The following is a 19,349-nucleotide window of genomic DNA, read 5'->3' on the forward strand; positions in this document are numbered from 1 at the left end:
TGCCCAGAGAAGCTGTGGATACCCCCTCCTTGGAAGTGTTCAAAGCCAGGTTGGATGAGGCTTGGAGCAACCTGGGATAATGGAAAGTGTCCCTGCCCATGGTGGGGGGTTTGGAACGAGATGGTCTTTAAGATCCATTCCAACCCAAACCATTCTGTGTTTCTACAAAATATGGGTTTAAGCCTGGGGAGACAGGTAAAAGGACCCTTTGCTGTGTCAGTTCTAACTAAACAACCCCCCTAAAGTATTAATAGTCATTACATTATGCTTTTATGTCCTTTGGAGACAGTTTCCTCCAGGACACATTTGGGAAAGGTGCTGGCAAACATCGAGTCTCCGAGTGCCTCTCCCATGGAAACCAGCACTTGGGAAGATCTCCAGAAGCATCTGGACCATCCCTCAGCCCCAGGGCGTGATCAGTGCTGGCTGAGACCTTTCCCACCATGTTTGCCCAACTTTTCTGAAAACCTCAAGTGATGCTGAGCCACTGCCACCCTCTCTGACTGTGCAGCCTGGCATTTGTGCTCTGCCAAGAGGAGATGCCCTGATTTCACTGTCCTGGACCATAGTTTGTTTAGTTTAATCTAAACCTTCTTTTGGGACCAACCTGATTCTCAGCAATTTTTTAATTATCATTATTATTGTTCTTTTATGTTGTTCTTTTTAGATCCCAGACAGGAAAGCTGTTGAACAGTCAGTAAGGGGTGAAGATCCTCATCCACCAGAAGTACCCAGACTATGTTTGAAGTCTTCTCTCTTTATTTAAACTGCCTGACACCACTGAGATGCCTGAGGTGCTTTCTGTGGGTGAAAAACAATAGTATCTGATACAGGGAATGAAGCAACAAGATGCTCTGATTCCTGTGATGGCCTTGGCTGGAGCTTGGAAGCTGATTTCTGGAATTTTCCCATAGGGAAAATGGACACCAAAGATGGTTCCACTTGAGATCTTTCTGGTCCAATGCACAGAATGACTGGAGCAAATCCAAGAGCAGGGACCATGTGACAGAAGCACCTTAATGGGGACCTGATCCATCATCCTCTGATAAAGGACCTGGTCACACCTGCAAGGCTCTAAAATGCTCCTGCTGGGAAGTTTTTGGAGCTGAAGTGACAGGGTTCAGGCAAGATTAGTGCTGCAGAAAAAAAACTACACAAGGAGTTAAGCCCCTTCCAAGCTGTGCAGGCACTGAGCAGAATATTAGGGACAACAAACTGGAACATGAGCACCCAAATGTGTATTTTGGTGGATAAGACACTCGAGTTCATTATTGGGTCTAACCCTGAGTATTTTTCATCCTGTTTCTTTTGCCAAGCCTTGGAGTCATGTGCTGGAAATACTCTCCTGGAGATGAACTGCTAATCCATATTTATACTGGGTAATAAAACTGTAAAAATCTATTTTTGTGTTTTATAGGGATTTGAAAGCTCATCACTCCAAGGAATATCACTCATTTGCCAAAGCAGAGGACTGGTTTAGAGTCAGGGTGAACCAGTAGAGCTCCTGGGTCATGCTGCCCTGGCCTTGGGCATGGCTGGGGTGTCCTTCCCTTCTGCCTGGATATTGGAGCACCTGGAGTGAAGAAGAGATCTCCTTTACCTTCTGTGCTGTGTGGCAGCAGCACATGGATGTCCAACCCACCTGCCTTAAACTTTCCCAGCCTGTGGCCACTTAAGGTTACTAAATGTCCCGCAAAATTCCGTTTTTGGATGATTTTTCCCCAAGAAAATGGTTGCCTGCTCAAGTTGCCTGGGCAGATGCAACTCCAGCCTGTCCAACCATGTCTGCGGGGGCAGGGAAAAAAAAAACAACTGCTGTAACTGGTTCCAGTTGTTGAAAGGAAGCCCAGCAGCCCATGCCACCAAATCTTCTGTTCTTTTTTCCCTCACAGGGTGCTGGGGCTCAGGAATATTTCTATGTGCAGTGGGCATCACTCCCCAAGCAGGGCAGAGGCAGCAATGCCATGTAAGATGTTGATATCCCTGCCCTCCCTGGAGCCACAGCTCTCATAATAGCCTGGGGGGCACTTTTTTTTTGCAATGCTCCTCACTCACTGGCTTAAACAGGTTTCTCCAGGGGAAGTTAAGCCAAATCTGGCTGACTCTGCACTGGAGAGGATGAAGAATGCTCACCACGAGCACCATGGTGGTCTGGATGGGGCTGGAGGCTGTAGGAGATGGGCAGGAAGGCTTTAGAACACCACAGGGCTGGTTTGGGGAAAGTCTTGGTGACTTCAGGAGGGAAAAACAGTTTTGCAGGGAGCAAAGACACAGCAAGGAGCTCGTGGTATCACTGTTAACCACCAAGATGAAAGGCTGGAGTCTAGTCATGTGCAGTTCAAAGAGTTTCTCTTGAACTAGCTCCAAACCAATGCCTATTTCTACCTCCAGGGAGGGCAGTAAAGGAGCCACAGTAAAAATAAACAACTGTCCCAGGTGATAATACTCCCCATTGGTGCTCCAAGACTCTGGGCTGAGCTCACGACTCATCCCAGCCCCATGATCCTGGGAGAGAGGGATTTGCCCATCTTCAGCATGGGGGTTAGAACAGCAGGATCTGAACTTCCAACTGCCTTGAGTGATCCAGCCTGCACATGGGCAGACAGGAGATGCTAAACAGGGGGATCTGTGTTTCTGGTACCCTTGTTTTGGAAGCAGTTGAATTTTCCCAGCTGGTTCCAGTACCACCACAAAGAAGATGGGATCAGTGTTCTGCTGAGCTCAGAAATCAGCAGAAGTGATGCAGGAGCCCAAAACTCCATTATCCCACTCACATCCATTACACTCGGTTCTGTACTGGTCCCACCAAGGAAAAATCCACCATAGACCAACCAAAAAACCCGTTCCCAGCGCCTTCCATCCCTTTCTAAGGCCATCATCTCCTTGTCCCGTCCCTATTACCTCTCTCCCAGCCCTGCTGCCTCCAGGAAGGGAAGGGTTAAAACCTCTGAAATTACAAGAACTTCCTCCTTTCCGCAGTGCCACCCTCCGAATGACGCGGGTTTCTGCCGGGCTTTGCCCAAATATGTCCGTTTCCTTCTAAGAGAAGAAGGAGGAGGAAGGAAGAAAATACAAATACAGAAGAAACATATATATTTTAATATATATATATAATATCTAAGAGAAGGCGTCCGCAGCCACGGAACCCAGGCGTCCGAGCGCAGCCCTGCCTCCCCCTGCCCCATGCCGTTCCGCAAAGGTAGGGGATGGATGGAGGGGCAACACCCCGGGATGCTCCCCCGGAGCGGCGGGAGGACCTGTCCAGGGCTGGGGCTGGGGTCCGTGTCCCGGCAGGGATGTGAGGAGATGGGAGCACCGGGCTGTGCCCGGCTTTGCCGCACCGCTGACTTTCGGGGGAGGATGAGGGACACCCCTCCACGCTGTGTTTGGGGGCAGTATTTCTGTGCAGCCTGCAAAGGGCAACTGTCCCCCCTCCACCTTCCCCGAGCTGAGGGGCTTTTCGTCTTGTCCCTGCCCGTGGGGATAAACTGGGTGGTGCAAGGTGCTCTGGGTGGCGCAAGGGCTGAGGACAAAAGGACGTGGGACGGTTCTGGGCAGGGGTTGTTGCCGGGGGCTGTTTTGGGGCGATGCAGGCTGAGAACTGCGCACGTTTGTGTCCTTGGGAGGTGCTCAGCGGAGGGGCTGGGAGCCCGGGAGGAGAGACTGGGGAGGTAAATGGCTTTTCGGAAGGGTACCTCACCTGGGCGAGCCTCTTTCACGCCGTGGTGCTCTCCGAGCTGCTCAGCAAACCATCTCTTTTCCCCAAAACTCCATCCCAGCAGCGACAGAAACCTCCCCCTTGCCATCCCCTGTCTTGACACTGTGGGCAAGAAGGACCCAGTTATGTGACCTAAAACCCTGGTGGGTGCTCCTGTGCTGCCCCACGGGGCTATGGATGAGTTTTACATCCCTTCCGGGCTGCTGTGAAGGAGACTTTAATGTCACCTCCTCCTCAGCCCGGAGGGATGTGCGGGCATGGTGGAGGCACAGGCAGGGGTGCTTGTGGTGGTCCCCTGTCCTGGCAACTCTACTGGGAGGAGAAAGGGAGGGGAAAAACTCTTCTCCAGGAGACAGAAAAGCCAGGGAACCAGGGTTAAGTTGGGATGGGCAAGGACACAGGGAGAAGGTGCTGCTCAGATCCCACACAGGTGCTTTGCCAGAGTGGATCGGTGTCCCTGGACCATTGGACAGCCAGTGCCGTGCTGGGGCTGGCGGGGCAGTGGCAGAGGGACACTGCAGAGATGTCACACTCTGAGGCTGGCATGACATCAAAGGGCAGCAGGGAGGGAGTGAAAATTGCGGAGAGAGGGCTGGATTTGTTTTTCTCACCTCTGCGTGCGCTGGGGAGGATGTTTTGGGTGTGCGGCAGTTTGCCCGCAGTGATGTTCACAGAACCTTTATCTCGGGCGCGGAGATTTCTGTCGCCTTTTAAGCCTCAGCGAAGCGTGATGTGGTTCACACCCTCGCATCTTGACAGAGCAGCAGACTGCAGATCTTGATTTAATTTTAGGTGATAAACGGACTAATTTAGAGCAGAAGGAGAGATGCTGGGGGGTGGGCGGTGGGAGGAAAGCAGAACTTGTCAGGCTTTAAAAGCGCTGAGCCCGTGGTAGGGAGCACGGAAAGATGGAGGGGACCTTCTCATGCTGGAGGGCAGGTCCCGTGGCCCCGCTGCAGCCTCAGCAGGGATCCCAGTGATAGAAATGACAGGCAGATCTCCAGCCCTTGGGGACACAGGGTGGGTTTGAAGTGATTGATGCTTTTCCATGCGGTCCTGCCCAGTACACCATGAACTGGGGAGGACTCGTTTGCTGAGGGACCGTGCTGTGCCTGTCGTCGCTGCTGGACACCTGGGGCACAGCTGATCTCCAAGTCCTTGGCAATTCGGTTCTGCAGTTGTTGTGTCACCCTCGCAGCCGTTGCTTGTCCACAAACTTCCTCTAGAGGTCAACCTTGAAATGCCAGATCATCTGCCGGCAGCTCCGTGCATCAACTTGCAGCTCCAGAAAGTCCAAGGTGGCAGGGGGGCCACTGTGGATGGGTTTTGTCCGTTGCTTTTGTATTTTAGGAAAAATTTCCTCCCCACAAGGGTTGTCAAGCCCTGGAACAGGCTGCACGGGGCAGTAGTGGAGTCATTATCCCTGGAGGGATTTAAAAGACATGCAGATGTGGCACTTAGGGATGTGGTTTAGTGGTGGACTTGGCAGTGCTGGGTTAATGGTGCGACTTGATGATCTTACGGGGTTTTTCCAACCTAAGTGAGTCTACGTGCATGCTCAGCTCATGTTGGAGACCCTCTGAGGACCCCTTTTCTCACAAAAAGACTCACTTAGCCTAGAACAGGCCTATGTGAGCTGCCCTTCAGAAGCTGCCCAGAGCCAGCTGTGCACGTCCTTAGTTTGAAGAATTGAGCATGAAGATATTTTCCTTGTAGCTCAACTTGGTGCATAAAAATCCTTGCTGAAGGTGGTGGCCTGGGCCGGGTTGGAGTCAGGCTGTGTGCTTGATCCTCCCAGAGGAAAACAGGACTCCAGCCAGCTTGGCAAGGAGGCTGAACCTTTCCTTTGGGAGCCTTTTGGGAACAGTGTCTGACCCCAGGGCTTGCTCACTGCCACCCAGATCCAGGGGGCAAAGAGGAGGCTTTGCCTAAGGGCTGCTGCTCTGCACATCCCAGGTAGCTTGAGGCACAGGGAGGCTTTGAGATGAACATTCCAGAGGATCTAAACTTTCTTTGCACAGCCCTGTGTGTGGAACTGGAGTATCCTGCAGAGTAAAACGCAAACTACACCCCTATCTCTGCCAGTTTCTCACTGCTTGCAGCTTTGCCATCACTTGTCTGGGTCTCCCCGACAAGTTTGTGGAAAATACTGGTTGCCTTGGCTCTGTTGCCTCCTTTCTCCTTGAGCATCATAGCCAGTGGCATTGCCCCAGGATCTGCACTTCATGTCTGTACAACAGTTGCCATTTGCCCATCTCAAGGCACTTGGCAGTTTCAAATATTAAAGAAAGGTATTTCTAGCAGAGATGCCCAAGTACAACAGAAGGAATGAGCTTAGGGCAGGAATTAATTTCTTCCAGCATTGCTGCATCAGCTGGGGGAAAAGTGGAGAAAGTCCTGGTCCCCAAACAGTGCCATAACCCTGGCAAAGGCCCATCCAGGGCTGCAGCTCTGCTGGCAGGAGGTGCTGGGAGCTTTCACCTAAAGTACCCTTCCTGAAAAATCTGATTTAATTACTGCAGCTGGTGGGGGGAAGCTTGGGAGTGTGCAGGTGATAAGCTGCCAGGATATTGCCAGAGGGACATTTGTCATCTGTCAGAGGACTAATGAAACCCTGGTTTTATTGCTGGCTGGAAGGAACTGGAGATAAGACTGAAAGCCAGTGAGCAGAGATTGAATGCATGATCACAGAAGCACAGAACAGTGTGGGTTGGAAAGGACATAAAGCATCACTTCGTTCCAACCCCCCCACAACGGCAAGGACATCTTGCACTTGATCAGGCTACTAAAAGTCCAGTACAACCTGGTGTTGAACACTTTCAGGGATGGGGCATGCACCACCTCTCTGGGCAACCTGTGCTAGTGCCTCATCACCCTCATTGTAAGAGATTTCTTCCTTATATCTAATCTAGATCAACTCTCCTTCACTTTGGAACCATCACCCCTTGTCCTACTGCAACAGACCCAGTTAAAAAATCTGCCCCCATCTTTCTTATAGGTTCCCTTTAGAAACTGGAAGAGGCTCTAAGGTCTCCCAGGAACCTTCTCTTCTCCAGGCTGAACAACCCCAGCTTTCTCAGCCTGTCTCTACAGCAGAGGTGCACCAGCCTCTGAGCATCTCTGTGGCCTCCTCTGGACTTGCTCCAGCAGCTCCACATCCTTCTTATGTTGGGGAACCTAGAGCTGGACACAGTGCTCCAGGTGGGGTCCCATGAGAGTGGAGTGGAGGGGCAGAATCCTCTCCTCACCTGCTGCCCACACTGCAGGATGAGCCCAGCACACAGAGCACACGGCTGGGGCATGTCCAGCCTCTCATCCACCAGTACCTCTTGAGTCTTTCTCAGCAGGGTTGCTCTCAATCCCTTCATCCCCCAGCCTGGATTGATATCAGAGGTTGCTTCAACCCAGGTCTGGCTCCGCAGGGTTTGGGTACAGCCACTGTCAAGCTGCCAAGGGCAAGACAGATGCCTGGTGCAAGTGGAAACCAAACATGTGACGCTGTGAATATATCATTTATGGATATATGTAAAGGTGTGGGTTGACTTCAAACTGTTGGATGGAGAACTCATTGGACACCATTTGGATTGCAGGTCACCAGGGCATGTCACTGCTGGAATTCTGTGAGCAAAAATGGTGTTGAATGATTTGAATTGGGCAAGAGAGAGGACTCAGGGCCCTGCTTGATGAGGAGGCAGATTCTGGAGTGGTTGATGTTGATTTTGGCTGCTGATGCTCTTCTCTGGGACTGTGAAGGAGGATCATGCTGGTGTCAGAGTTGGGCCTGGATGGATGAGGGTTGTGGTTTGGAGAGATGATGGTAAACACTGTGTTTCTGCAAAGGGGCTCTTGCCAACATGGACACTGGCTGTGGTTGTGCAACACTGGTACAACCACAAGCAGAGTCAGCTTGGACAGCTGCAGCCAACTGTGCTGAGCACTCTGTCTTTGCAGGGTACACAAGAACTCACAGCAAGGTGGAGATTAGAAGAGCCTTGGGCATGTGGTGGACCATGGCTGGGGTCCTGAACAGTATCTGGAGGAGCAACCACAGCTTGCAGTGGCAAAAGAAGGAGGGATGTTGAAAAAAACACAAGCAGAGGGGTCCAGGGAGCTCCTGAGGGGTCTGTGGCTGAAATCTGAGCTCTGTCCTTCATCTGCTGGGCTGGCAGTGGAAAGCCAGTGGTACCTCATGGTTGCTGCACACACGAGTTGGATTAAACATCTCTCCCCAGGCTGAGAACAATCTAGTGGGTGTCCTCACAAATGTCACATGGGGTGAGAGGGGTCTCACCTTTCCTTAGCCCTCTGAGTGAGGCGTACAGTGTGAGCCAGTCCCACCAGGAGGCAATGTGTGGGCAGATCCCAGAGGAGGGTGCTTTGATGATGGATGGGCCCAGTGGCCCCAGTGGCAACTTCTCCATGGCCATTGACCACAAGGAGAGCTGGACACTTGTCTCCAAGGTGGCAACATGTTGCTGAGATGAGCACAACCTCAGGGCTAGCAAGGGGCTGGAGGAGCTGAGAGCCCCCCACGCAGAGGGGAGCAGTGGGTTTGAAAACCATCCCTAATTTTCCCAGGGTCCTTCCTCCCCACATCCTTACCTCCATAAGGGCTGATTCCTTCAGCATAAAAAATTCCCATGAAAGTGCAGTTGTGGCTGCTCCATCCCTGGAAGTGTTCAGGGCCAGGTTGGACGGGGCTTAGAGCAACCTGGTCTAGTGGAAGGTGTCCCTGCCCATGGCAGGGGATTGGAACTACACGACCTTAAAGATCTCTTCCAAACCAAACCATTCTGTGATTCTCTGATCTCCTGCAAGCAACTCGTATTCAAAGGTGGCAGAAGTTATTACACAGCAGAGGAGCTGATAATGGGGATTGTTTTGGCAGGAGAAAGGGCCTGGTGGGGATGACATTCCAGAGGTGATTCCTACCACCAAGCACTATGATTTCCAGACACGTGGTGGGAGGAGCCTGGTCACTGTAACAATACTGCTCTTTATTAAGCCTTTTTATTTTCTGTTAGCAGAAGTTACGACATCTCCTGGTCTCATTTCTGCTTGCTGAGATCAAGGAGGCTCTTGTTAGCAGGAGCAGAGGTGCTGTTTGCCCATGAGCATGAAGGGAAAGGGCAGGACTGTGCCACATCCCGGTATTGTTACTCCTGCTGCCTGTCCCCTTCTCTGCAGAGCACTTCCTTGCTATCACAGCTCCTGCAGTGAGTCAGATTATAACACCCTCTGATGGGAAACTCTCTGCTTTTGCAGAGTGGTTAGAGCTAAGGGTGGTGAATTGCCTTTCTGCAGCTTTTTTTGGTAATGAAAGGGATAATTCTGTCACTTTGGGATGCCTTCTGGCTTGCTGGCAATGCCCTGCAAACCCACATGCTGCTGCCTTTGCCGGTCACGCCACTCCTTGTCATCGTGTTTTTTTGGCAACCCTGAAAAACTTTTTATGCAGCATTTCCCATCAGAGGCACCAGGGAGGATTTATGAGCACCAATGGGTAAAGAACACGATGCAGAGAAGCCAAGTGTGGAGTCAGGAGCTGCTTGAGGGGGGTCCTGGCTGCTGCAGCTCCCCGTAGGGGCTGTCCTGGTGACAGTGACAGCGTGGGTGTCTGCTCAAAGGGCAGGGAGGAAACGTGTGGCAGAACTGGCCCCAGCTCTCCTGACTCACCGGCTCGTGCCTGAGTCAAACCATCGCCTTGTTATCAATGAACACCTTTCCTGGAAGGTTGGAAATCCCCTCATGTCCTGCTTTGCCCCCTGGCCAGTGTTTCTTGCCGAGGTATTTTCCTTCTTGCTCTTGGTTTTGTTTCATCCCCTTTCACCTGACTGGCCCCTTGAGCCAAACAGGAGTAAACAACCCAAAGGAACAGGTGTCTGTCCCCCCATTGCGCCCCTCCCAGCACCTGCTGCTCCCTAAAGCTCCAAGAAAGCACCCAGTGAGCGCAGCCTCTCCACTGCCTCTTGGACATCGCACTTTCTTTAGCTTTTATGACAAGCCATGGAGAGTTGTTAGCGGATTTAAGGATTCACCACGCCCAGTGGTTGTGTTCCCGTTGGTGCTGATGGGGTTTTGCACAACCAAGCAGCAGAACCCAACACATCTCGGGGTGCTGGTGTAGGGCAGGACATGCCAGGCTGTGGTGGGAAGGTGGGACAACCTTTGCTGGCACCAGCTGCAGGTGGAACCACCACTCCACTAAAACGTGTTGTAGGAGGCTCACAAGGGGTGTGCAGCTCCCTTGAGGTCCAGTGGGTGAATTGGGGCCCACTCTGCACTCCAGTCTCTCCACGGAAACCATCTAGTGGGGAGAAATGTGTTGTTACCATCTCTCAGACTTCCTGAGTCTGCGAACTAAACCACGTGGAGATGCAGTCACTGATAGCAAATCCTCATCTCCCAACCTGGGAGCAGGCAGACATGCCTACAACCTGCCTTGCCAGGGCCAGCATCCCACCTTTAGGAAAAACCCTCCTTTTGGAGTCCTGCCTCTCTTCTGCAGGGATGGAGAAGGACTCTCCATTGCTGTATTTGTGTGGCAAACAGGCACTGGTATGACCCTGGCGCTTTTAATGCCTCTACCATCTGAAAACCGGGCTCAGTGGCCTTGTCACATGGGAAAGACACCCAGAGTTGGCTTGGGCTTCACTGCAGTGCTTGGATCACACCACCAACAGCCCCCAGGCCGCTTTTCCACCTGGCATCCCACCATGCCTTTGCCACCACGAGCCCATGCTGGCAGAGCAGCTGCCAAACCCTTCCCTAACACACCCTCCACGATGGGGAAATTAATCTCGGCATAAAACAACTCCAAAGGCTTTAAATCAGATGACCGCGGGTCTTTCACGGAGGGACGTGGGAGGATTTCCAAACCCAGCAGCCAGCAAGGTGTGATCCCTGTTTTCCTGGTGCGTGCCTGCACACACGCACACACATCTCTGCAGGGCACCTGCTTTTTTTTTTTCCCCTTCAGAGCCACATTTTAAGGCTGGAAACAAACAAAAGAAAAAGAGGATGGGGGACTGGCCCCAGTTGGGAGTCAAGATCAAACTCACACAATCAGCTTCAGATTTCCCTGGTGTTTTTTCCTGGGGAATTCCTTGTCCTTGCAAGAGGTATTAAGTTTCCCCTAATACCTGGGCAACATTTCCTGTATGTACCTTAAATATTCTTTGCTCTAAGGAGCAAATATTAATTTCTCTGTATCATTCTTTTCCAGGCTGAAACTATTCCCCAGTTTTCTCCTTCCTGGAGCACAAAATCACTCTCATTTTGTGCTCTCCCATATATCCCATTCTGAAAACATCTCCTTGGTATTGCCCATCATGTCCCATCCCAGATTAAACCTCTTCCCAAAGGCACAGGGCTTGGAGTGAGATGTACCTTTCCCTCGTACTGAGGAACCAGCACCATCCAGGCCAGAAAACCCAACATCCCTACATTTTCTATAACAACCTCTTGCTAAAACACCCTGAAATTGGGCTTTCCTTCCCCCCCCATTATTATTATTATTATTACTATTATTATTATATTATCCCCAGGGACATCATGCTGTTTCTTCAGATTGGCTGCTGAGACTTTTTTGTTCTTTCTTTCCCCAGTCCTTCACTCCTCACTAGATGGTTTCCATCTTTGTACCTTGAAGCAGGGGAAACTGAGGCATGGGAGGTTGCAGAGATGGGCTGGAGGCCGCTGTGACTGTGCCTTTAGTTGCTCTTATCCACAGATCCAGCTCTCTCTGCACCAAATCTGGCTGTGCCAGAGCATCCCGAGGTGTGTGTCTCATGTAGGTATATTTTGGTGTGTGTTACTGGACCAGACCCCATTGTAGTGCAACATGGAGCTTCTAAATCAACCCATATAGGTAGGAGCAGGCTGTTAAAACCCCACCTGGAGAGATGTTGATTTGATTTGGAAATGCAGGAAAGCTTTGCTCAGCCCTAGAAAAGTTTATTAGAGTGGGAAAGCTGAGATGGACAAATGTGAAATGGTTTGGGGAGAAGCGATAGTGGGAAAAGAAGGTACTGGTTGTGTCTTTACACAGATCCAGCCCCACTTTGGGCTCCTCTTTGAGCAGGGACACGGTAGGGCTGGTGTTAAATTGCCTGCATCCCTTCAGCCAAGCTGATTTATTTCCCTCCCTAACACCTTGGCTGCCTCTGGAGCTTGTTTGTCCGACCGGACGCAGGGAGAGCCTTTTCCAGGGCAGAGTGGTGAACTTGTTTACCCTTTTATTTATCAGTTTATTGGCCCTGCCCGGGCTGCTGGCACACAGGAGAGGGACGGGGATGCCGGGATGCCGAAGCACGTGCCAGCTCTGGGAAGCCGCACGGGCTGTCCATGCCCCGTTCACATGGACACAGGGAGCAGGGAGGAAACACGGCCGGGCTCTGCTTTCCCGAGCTGGCTGTCACCCAGCACTGCCACGGCTCTCCCAGCAGCTGCACCTCCTCCGAGACATGCGAAAGGAGCATGAGCAGTGCCGAGGTGCTGCTGGGCTTTCCAGCTATTTCCAGGAGGCCTGGAGAACAGCTGAGCGTGATAAACAACAGGGGTAACCCACCAGGATGAGAGGTGTTTTTCTCCCAGTGGTAATGGGAGAAAAACTGGGTGTCTTGTCTCCTGCTGCAGATCCAGCCACAAGAACAAAGGAGGAATGTGATACCTCAAGGAGGGATGTGACACCCCCAAGGAGGGATGTGACACCCCCAAGGAGGGATGTGACTTCCCAGTGTTGGTCTCTCCAGAGCCAAAATGATCCGGCTGCTTCTGCAGAAGGAGAAGCAGGAGGATGGGTTGCACTGGGTCTTGCTCATGGGCTTGAAGGTGGGGATTAAGCAGCTGGTGGAGCTGCTGATTTCTGTGCCTGGGAGGGTGAATTTTTCTGCCCCTAAAAATGCAGATTGGCACTGCCAGGTTACCCTGCACAAGTGTATAATAAAGGCTTCTTTTTCACCAATATAAATTTATTTGGAGGAAACTTGTACCTTCATCCCAAGCATGACCGAGGCAAGCATCCCACCTTGACGCCAATAGGAAATTCTAACATGCTGGTGCAGAAATTTGAGGATTTGGCTTGTGCTTTTTTTCTCCTGCTCACTGATTTTCTTAGAAATCCTCCTTATTAGCAAGGGATTTCTGACAGGAACAGTAGGATATAGCTGGGGCTGTGATTTGGGCCTGGGTAGCCTGATAAGGCCTCTCCACTCCCAGGAATGTGGGATAGTGTCCCCTTTGTGCCAACACCAGTTCCCCAGGGATGGATCTGTGCTCATGAAACAAAGCTCCCTTTCAAAAAAAAAATTAAAATAATAAAGAAAAAAGAAAAAAAAGAAGAAGTTGGTTTGGGGGTTTTTTTCCAGCTTGGGTCCATTTCCCAGCTGGAGAGCTGGATCCCATTACATCTGAGGACAAGGCTTTGAGATGGAAAAAGGGACTCAGAAGTAGCTTTGCCAGCAAAATCTCCATGTTGTTGAACCAACCTGACCAGGATGAGTCGAGACAGAAGAGGCACCTGCCAGCAGTGATTTTTGTGTTTATTTGTTTATCCAAGGTGGATTTGCCAAAGGCGGGGAATGAATTTTCACCTCCTGCCAACTGCGAAGAACATGTACACAGGGGAACACAGTCAGCAAAGCCTTTGTTTCTCTTAAACATGAAAGCACATCTTTTTGCTGCCATGTTTCCCCTTTCCTTTTTTTTCCCTCTTCATAGTTTTTGGGTGCAGCTGAGCCGCTCAGAACTGACCAAGTCAAACACCATAAATGGAAGAGCAAGTTAATAAACCACTAAATCATTTATGGCTGTTGCAATGGCAGCAATTAGGTGGAAGGCATGAGGGAGGGAAGAGTTCCTTTTTGGATATGGCTTTACTAGCCCAAATTTTGGAAGACTCGAGGCTGCCTTTTCTTGGCTTTGGGTGTCCTGCCACGCTGTGCTTGCAGCAACAGGGTTGGGTGGCCTCGGCAGATAATGGCCCTGCTGCAAACAAGACAAGACCAGGCAACGGGGGATGAGGTTGGTGTGTGCCAGCCCTGAGTCTTAGTCACCCTCTTCTGCCAATGACTGACTCTGTCTGAATGCAAAAGGACCAGATTTTTTGAGCAGCATCCGAAGGCAGCGGCGGCACAGGCTGCCAGGGATTGAGGTGGTTGCGTGTGCTCCTGCACGTGCCCAAGGGAGCTGTGCTTGTTCAGTTGTGGAGGGCTGGTTTGACCCTGCATGGGATGGGTTTTCAGGGTATTTAGCTGGTCAGCTCTGGGGTGAGCACCAGCGTTTAAGGCAGGACAGGGAGGAGACATGCAAGGCATCTGTGCTGAAAGCATGTCCTGCAGATATGGTACTGCAGCTGCTGTGACCCTCTGACCACCCCTGCCTTCACCCCAAAGCCATGCTTGTGAGAGCCCCTTTAGCCACAACTGTGGCAAGGCCTTGCTGTTGCGTAGCTGGCATGTTTGGGAAGTGCTCTGGGCTCTGCCAAGCAAACCTCCGTGGGGGCAGACTGGAACTCCTGTTGGCTCAGCACAACCATCCATCTGATCCACGAGGCATCAAAGCACCTTCACCCAGCAGTGGGAGAGAGGTGCCCATCATTAAGGTACCTCGGACTATCCAAACCTGGGTAATAAATGCATAGTATGAAGCAAAGGAAGGTCGTGCCTTGAGCCTGAGCCCGGCTCTTTTTATTGGGAAGTTGGCAGGAAAACCTGCAGGGGAGTCGGGTGGCTCTCAGATCTCCTGTTGAGTCAGGCTGCTCTCCAGCTGTTGTTTTCTTTCAGGCTGAGTGCAGGGTAAACAGCTGGGCTGGGAAATGTGAAACCTTGGCTCTGACCGTGCCATCACCTTGGGCATCAGCACAGGGAATGTGCAAGGATGCATGGACACATCAGAGCAGTGCAGAGGAGCAGGTGGGGATGAACACATGGAGGGGGCCCATGTCTCCTGACGTCATTTGTTTGTATTTTAGAGTGAGAAATAGAAGTGGAACCCTATTTGTGACGCAGAGTTTGTGCTGGCACAGGTTGCCCAGAGAAGTTGCAGATGCTCCATCCCTGGAAGTGTTCAAGGCCAGGCTGGGTGAGGCTCTGAGCAAACTGGTCCAGTGAAAGGTGTCCCTGCCTGTGGTAGGGGGGTTGGAATGAGATGATCTTAAAGGTCCCTTCCAACCCAAACCATTCTGTGATTCCCCAATGAATGGTGTTGCTGGAAACACTAAAGCAGGCACAATAAAAGTGGTTTTCCCCCTTCTCCATCATTCTTCGCTGGGGACAAGTCATAGTCAGTGGCCAACATGTGCTTCCACCTGTGCCATCCCCTCCTGGCTCTGTTTCTCAGCTCAAGGAACATAGTTGTTTGGGGAGAAAATTGAAGCACTCCCAAGTGCTCTGAAGCACAGCATCCTCCCCCATGATCCCTGCCAGGCACCCAGATACTGGTTTGCTACCCTATGATAAACTCCAAGGCAGAAATCTAAACATTCAGCTCATTTCTTTTTTTTTTCCAAGGAGCTGTTAACAGTTTGTCGTTGTGTGTTGGAAAATACAAGTGCATTTGAGAAAATATGTTGGCAATAAGCTCCCCATATTGTTTCAGCTTGCCCCAAAATTCCAGAGAAATTTCCCATTAATATTTTTCATGTCTGATTGGAAAATATTAGGGAAAGAAGAAACAAATTCTATAGATATTTTTTGGCAATTTTAGCCCTTTTTTTTTTCCCAGCCAGGTCTCCATGGCATAGAAAAAAAATAAATGAAGTACACAAATTAAAAGCATCTGCTAGGAATTACACACATTAAAATCTTTGCTCTACAAGTGGAAAAATTTTAAGAAAGCCCTGATGAGGAAATCTGATTATTTAACTTCTGCATTCCAGCAGTCTGTGTGATCTGATTCCAGTGATTTGGGTCCAAAAACTGGTTAGAAGACTTGTTAGGAAATTGGAGGTTACCTGGGAGAGGCTTTGAGTATAAGGAGCTCCAGTAAAAGATGTGGAAACCAAGACCTTACTATCCTAAATTTCAGCCCATTGACCACACGCTTTCCCTCTTAGTTGTCTTTCCCAGACCTCCTAAAAGCAATGCCTGCAGGTCTCAAGTTTAAAAGCACATGGCAACACTCTGGAAAAGTGGGACACTTGCACCTCACCTCTGGATGCCTTGTGGTTTCCATCAGCTCAATGGAGAGGGGAACCCTTAGGGAGGCTCATCCAGGGAATGGGTCATCCTCAGCAGTGGTGTTGGTCCCAAAAGTGGTTCTTCTGGGCCGGAGTTGAGGTGTGTAGGACACAGTTGAGCAACCTTTGCCTGTATCATCCCAGCCCTGTGAGGAAGCAGGGACAAGCAGGTTGTGGATATGGCAGACGTGCTCAGGAGGGTGTGGGTGGGAAGATGCTCAGCACGTACGCGGTTTCGAAATGCAGCTCCTCATCAAAGCTTCACCCTTCCTCCCTACATGGAGGATTGAACAAGGAATTGAGTTTTAGGTCACCTTGTGTTGGAGAGCACTGAGATGTGCATTGGTTTTAGACACAGAGAACACTGGGGCGTCTCTCCTGTGCTCATAGGATACAAACTCCTCCAGGACACATCTTATCCTGGTTTACATTCAATACCCACAGCAGGGCAAGTGAATTGCTCTGGGAGTGCCCATTTCTCTCCACGGATCATAGAAGTGGTCAAAGGTGACCACCTTGTAGACACCCAAAATGACACAAATCCTTCCCAAATACTACCCACAGCTTTGAGGTGGATGGAGGCAGAACAGCTTCATCGCCTCCTCCCTGCTCAGGATTCCTCAGGGAACCTTTTCATCTGAGCCTCCCAGGCAGTGCAGATCCTCCTGGGATGCTGCTTCAACAGCCCCTGTATCAGAAGCCAAACTGATATCAGCAGGGGTTGAGAGCAGAGATAAAAAATTACCCTTTTTCCCAGGCTATGATTAATCTGGTGCCCGCTGCTGCCTACAAGCATGTCCTCCTTGATCAGCAGCAATACAAACCACCACATTTTCTCTCCCAGAACTTCATGTTGTATTTTTTTGCATTACTTTGAAGACGTTTCCCAGCATTTCTAGGGTATCTGGCTTCACCACGTCATTGCCTACAATGTTTTTAGGAGCTTCCTGGTCACCATGGCAATGCTGAGGTTGTCACTGGCCTGGGCTTGTTACATCATGAGGTGAGTCAGCCCCAGAAAGGCCACAGCCTTTGCCATTGTTTGATTTAATAACCTGCAAGGATGAGATAACGATCCAGGTCTTAATGAAAGGTGGGTGGTAATGAGAGGTTAGGAAACAGTTCAATAGCAAAGTCCATGGGATAATGACAGGCTGAGGTTTTCAGAGGGTGATCATCTTCTGCTAAATGGGTTGAAGAGACTCATCCATGGAGGGGGGTTCACATCTATCACTGAGCCCCTGCAGGCAGGAGACCTGGAGAGCTGCACCCCAATTGCATCACTGGGCTGAGAATAAAGTTCTTCATGAACACAACCAACTTCAGCCTTTGGGCACCTCCGTGAAAATAATCCCTGTAGTAATCTCTGCTTAGAGGAGGGCTGGAATTCTGTGTTTTTCCCATCAGATCCTCAACATGCTGCATCGCTTCGCAGCACTGTGCTGGTTTGGGTTGGGATAGGTTAATTTTCTTCACAATAGCTGATATGGGGTTGTGTTTTGGATTTGTGACCGAAACAGTGTGGATAAGATAGAGGTGTTTTTGTTATTGTTTAGCAGGGTTTGCACAGTGTCAAGGCGTTTCTGCTCCTCACTTCACCCCACCAGTGAGGAGCCTGTGGGGGACAAGGAGCTGGGAGGGAACACAGCCTGGAGGCCTGACCCCGACTGAGCCCGGGGATATTCCAGACCATATGGTGTCATGCTTAGCACATAAAGCTGAGGGGATGAGGAGGAAAGGGAAGATGTTCAGAGTGATGGCATTTCTCTTCCCAAGTCACCATTACACGTGGTGGAGCCCTACTTTCCTGGAGTTCACCTGACACCTGTGGGAAGTGGGGAATCAATTCCTCATTTTGCTTTGCTTGTGCACATGGCTTTCACTTTACCTATTAAAGTGCATCTCAACCCACGAGTTTTCTCACTTTTACCCCCCAACTCTCTCCCCTGTCTCACTGTGGGGAGTGAGCAAGTGGCTGTGTGAGCTGTGGGCCTGAGCTTCCAGCCAGGGTTAAACCATGACAGTCCTAAATTAGGTCTGGCTCAGGTGTGAGCACGTGGCTGTGTTTCTGCTGATTTACCCAGAGAAGGCACTGTGATAACACATGCCAAGTTATGACATGCAATATTTAACCTGGCAGCTGGGACGGAGTAACCTTGTAAACACACTTTCCTCGCAGACCAGCGGGATTTTTGTGCTGGATCAGTGCCATGTCACAGGTGGTTGTGGCATCTTGATTAGGGATGAGGTAACCTAAAGTCAAGTTCAACATCCTGTGGATTTACACCCTAAATAAATCCCAGGACATTCAGTGCGGAATTTCACTCCTTAAAAATCACAGGGCAAACAGGGAAGTGTTCTTTTCATGTAACTGAAAGTACCTGGGAGTAGGAGGCACAACCCAGTGTCAGGCTAATGTGAATATTGTCTTCTCAGACGCTCTGATGGTGCCAAAACATGAATTTTGGCTCTGTGACTGAACTGCACCCTTCAACCCTTTCTGTTGGAACCAAGCCTGAAATTTTGTAGCCAGAGTTCATTGCAAGGGGAACTAGTATTTAGATTCCTGAGACTGGAATATCCCAGTGTCTTACTGTCTGTTTGCCCTCTAACCACTTTTAAAACACCATATTTCACAGAATCACAGAATGCTTTGGGTTGGAAGGGACCTTAAAAATCATCTCATTCCAACCCCTGCCATGGGCAGGGACACTTTCCACTAGACCAGGCTGCTCCAAGGCTCATGCAATCTGGCCTTGGACACTTTCAGGGATGGGGCATCCACAGCTTATCTGGGCCACCTGTGCCAGGGCCTCACTCCCTCACATTAAAATCTAAATCTACCCTCTCTGCAATCCATGGAGTCAATTATCTCTATAATTTATCTCATTGATGGAGTGAGTTTTACTTTGCACTAGTCTTGTAAGGTTGGGAACTTTCACAGGACATTGCTCAACCCTCTTGGACCCATTTCTGAGCATTGAGAAACATCCCTGCTCTAATGGATATTGCAGCTTCAGAACGTTTTTTTTTTTTTCAAATTATATTTTTTTGAGAACTACAGAATATAATTCTAAAAAAATTACAGATGAAACTGGGATTTTAAATATTAACATTGGTCTGGCTCCTTTGGGGTCATCAGTCCTGTCTAATGGACACCCATTTTACACCTCCACAGCTCTGGCCTTGAGCTTTACTGGGTCTTCCAAAGGACCCTCAAACACCTGAGCACACTTGGAGGCAACCACCTCTCTCTGGGCACAACAGAGGAAACCTTGAATGATTCAGCCTTTAATTTGGTGAATTGAGATTGAATCCAGGTTCTCATCCTTCCTTCTTCCCCGTATTTGTCACAGCCAGGCGATGCATTTGCAAGTCTCCCATTCCCTTTCTTATAACTCTTATAATTTAATTCTTATATAATAACTTAATTCTTATAACTGAGCAGATTAT

The 19,349-nt window shown here is 50.1% G+C and overlaps 1 protein-coding gene across 1 annotated transcript in view; it reads left to right on the forward strand.

The window, feature by feature from the left end:
• Nucleotides 1–3,011: 3,011 nt before the first annotated feature.
• The window catches only part of PFKFB3 (6-phosphofructo-2-kinase/fructose-2,6-biphosphatase 3), a 44,417-nt gene continuing 28,079 nt past the window's right edge, over nt 3,012–19,349 (forward strand). The window contains exon 1 of the mRNA XM_018083598.3: nt 3,012–3,199. Within this exon, the coding sequence (XP_017939087.1) occupies nt 3,184–3,199 (16 nt within the window). The 5' untranslated portion in view covers nt 3,012–3,183. The remainder of the gene's footprint in view (nt 3,200–19,349) is intronic.

This window comes from Manacus vitellinus, unplaced genomic scaffold (assembly GCF_001715985.3).
Source record: "Manacus vitellinus isolate BGI_N305 unplaced genomic scaffold, ASM171598v3 scaffold_65_pilon, whole genome shotgun sequence".
NCBI lineage: Eukaryota > Metazoa > Chordata > Aves > Passeriformes > Pipridae > Manacus > Manacus vitellinus.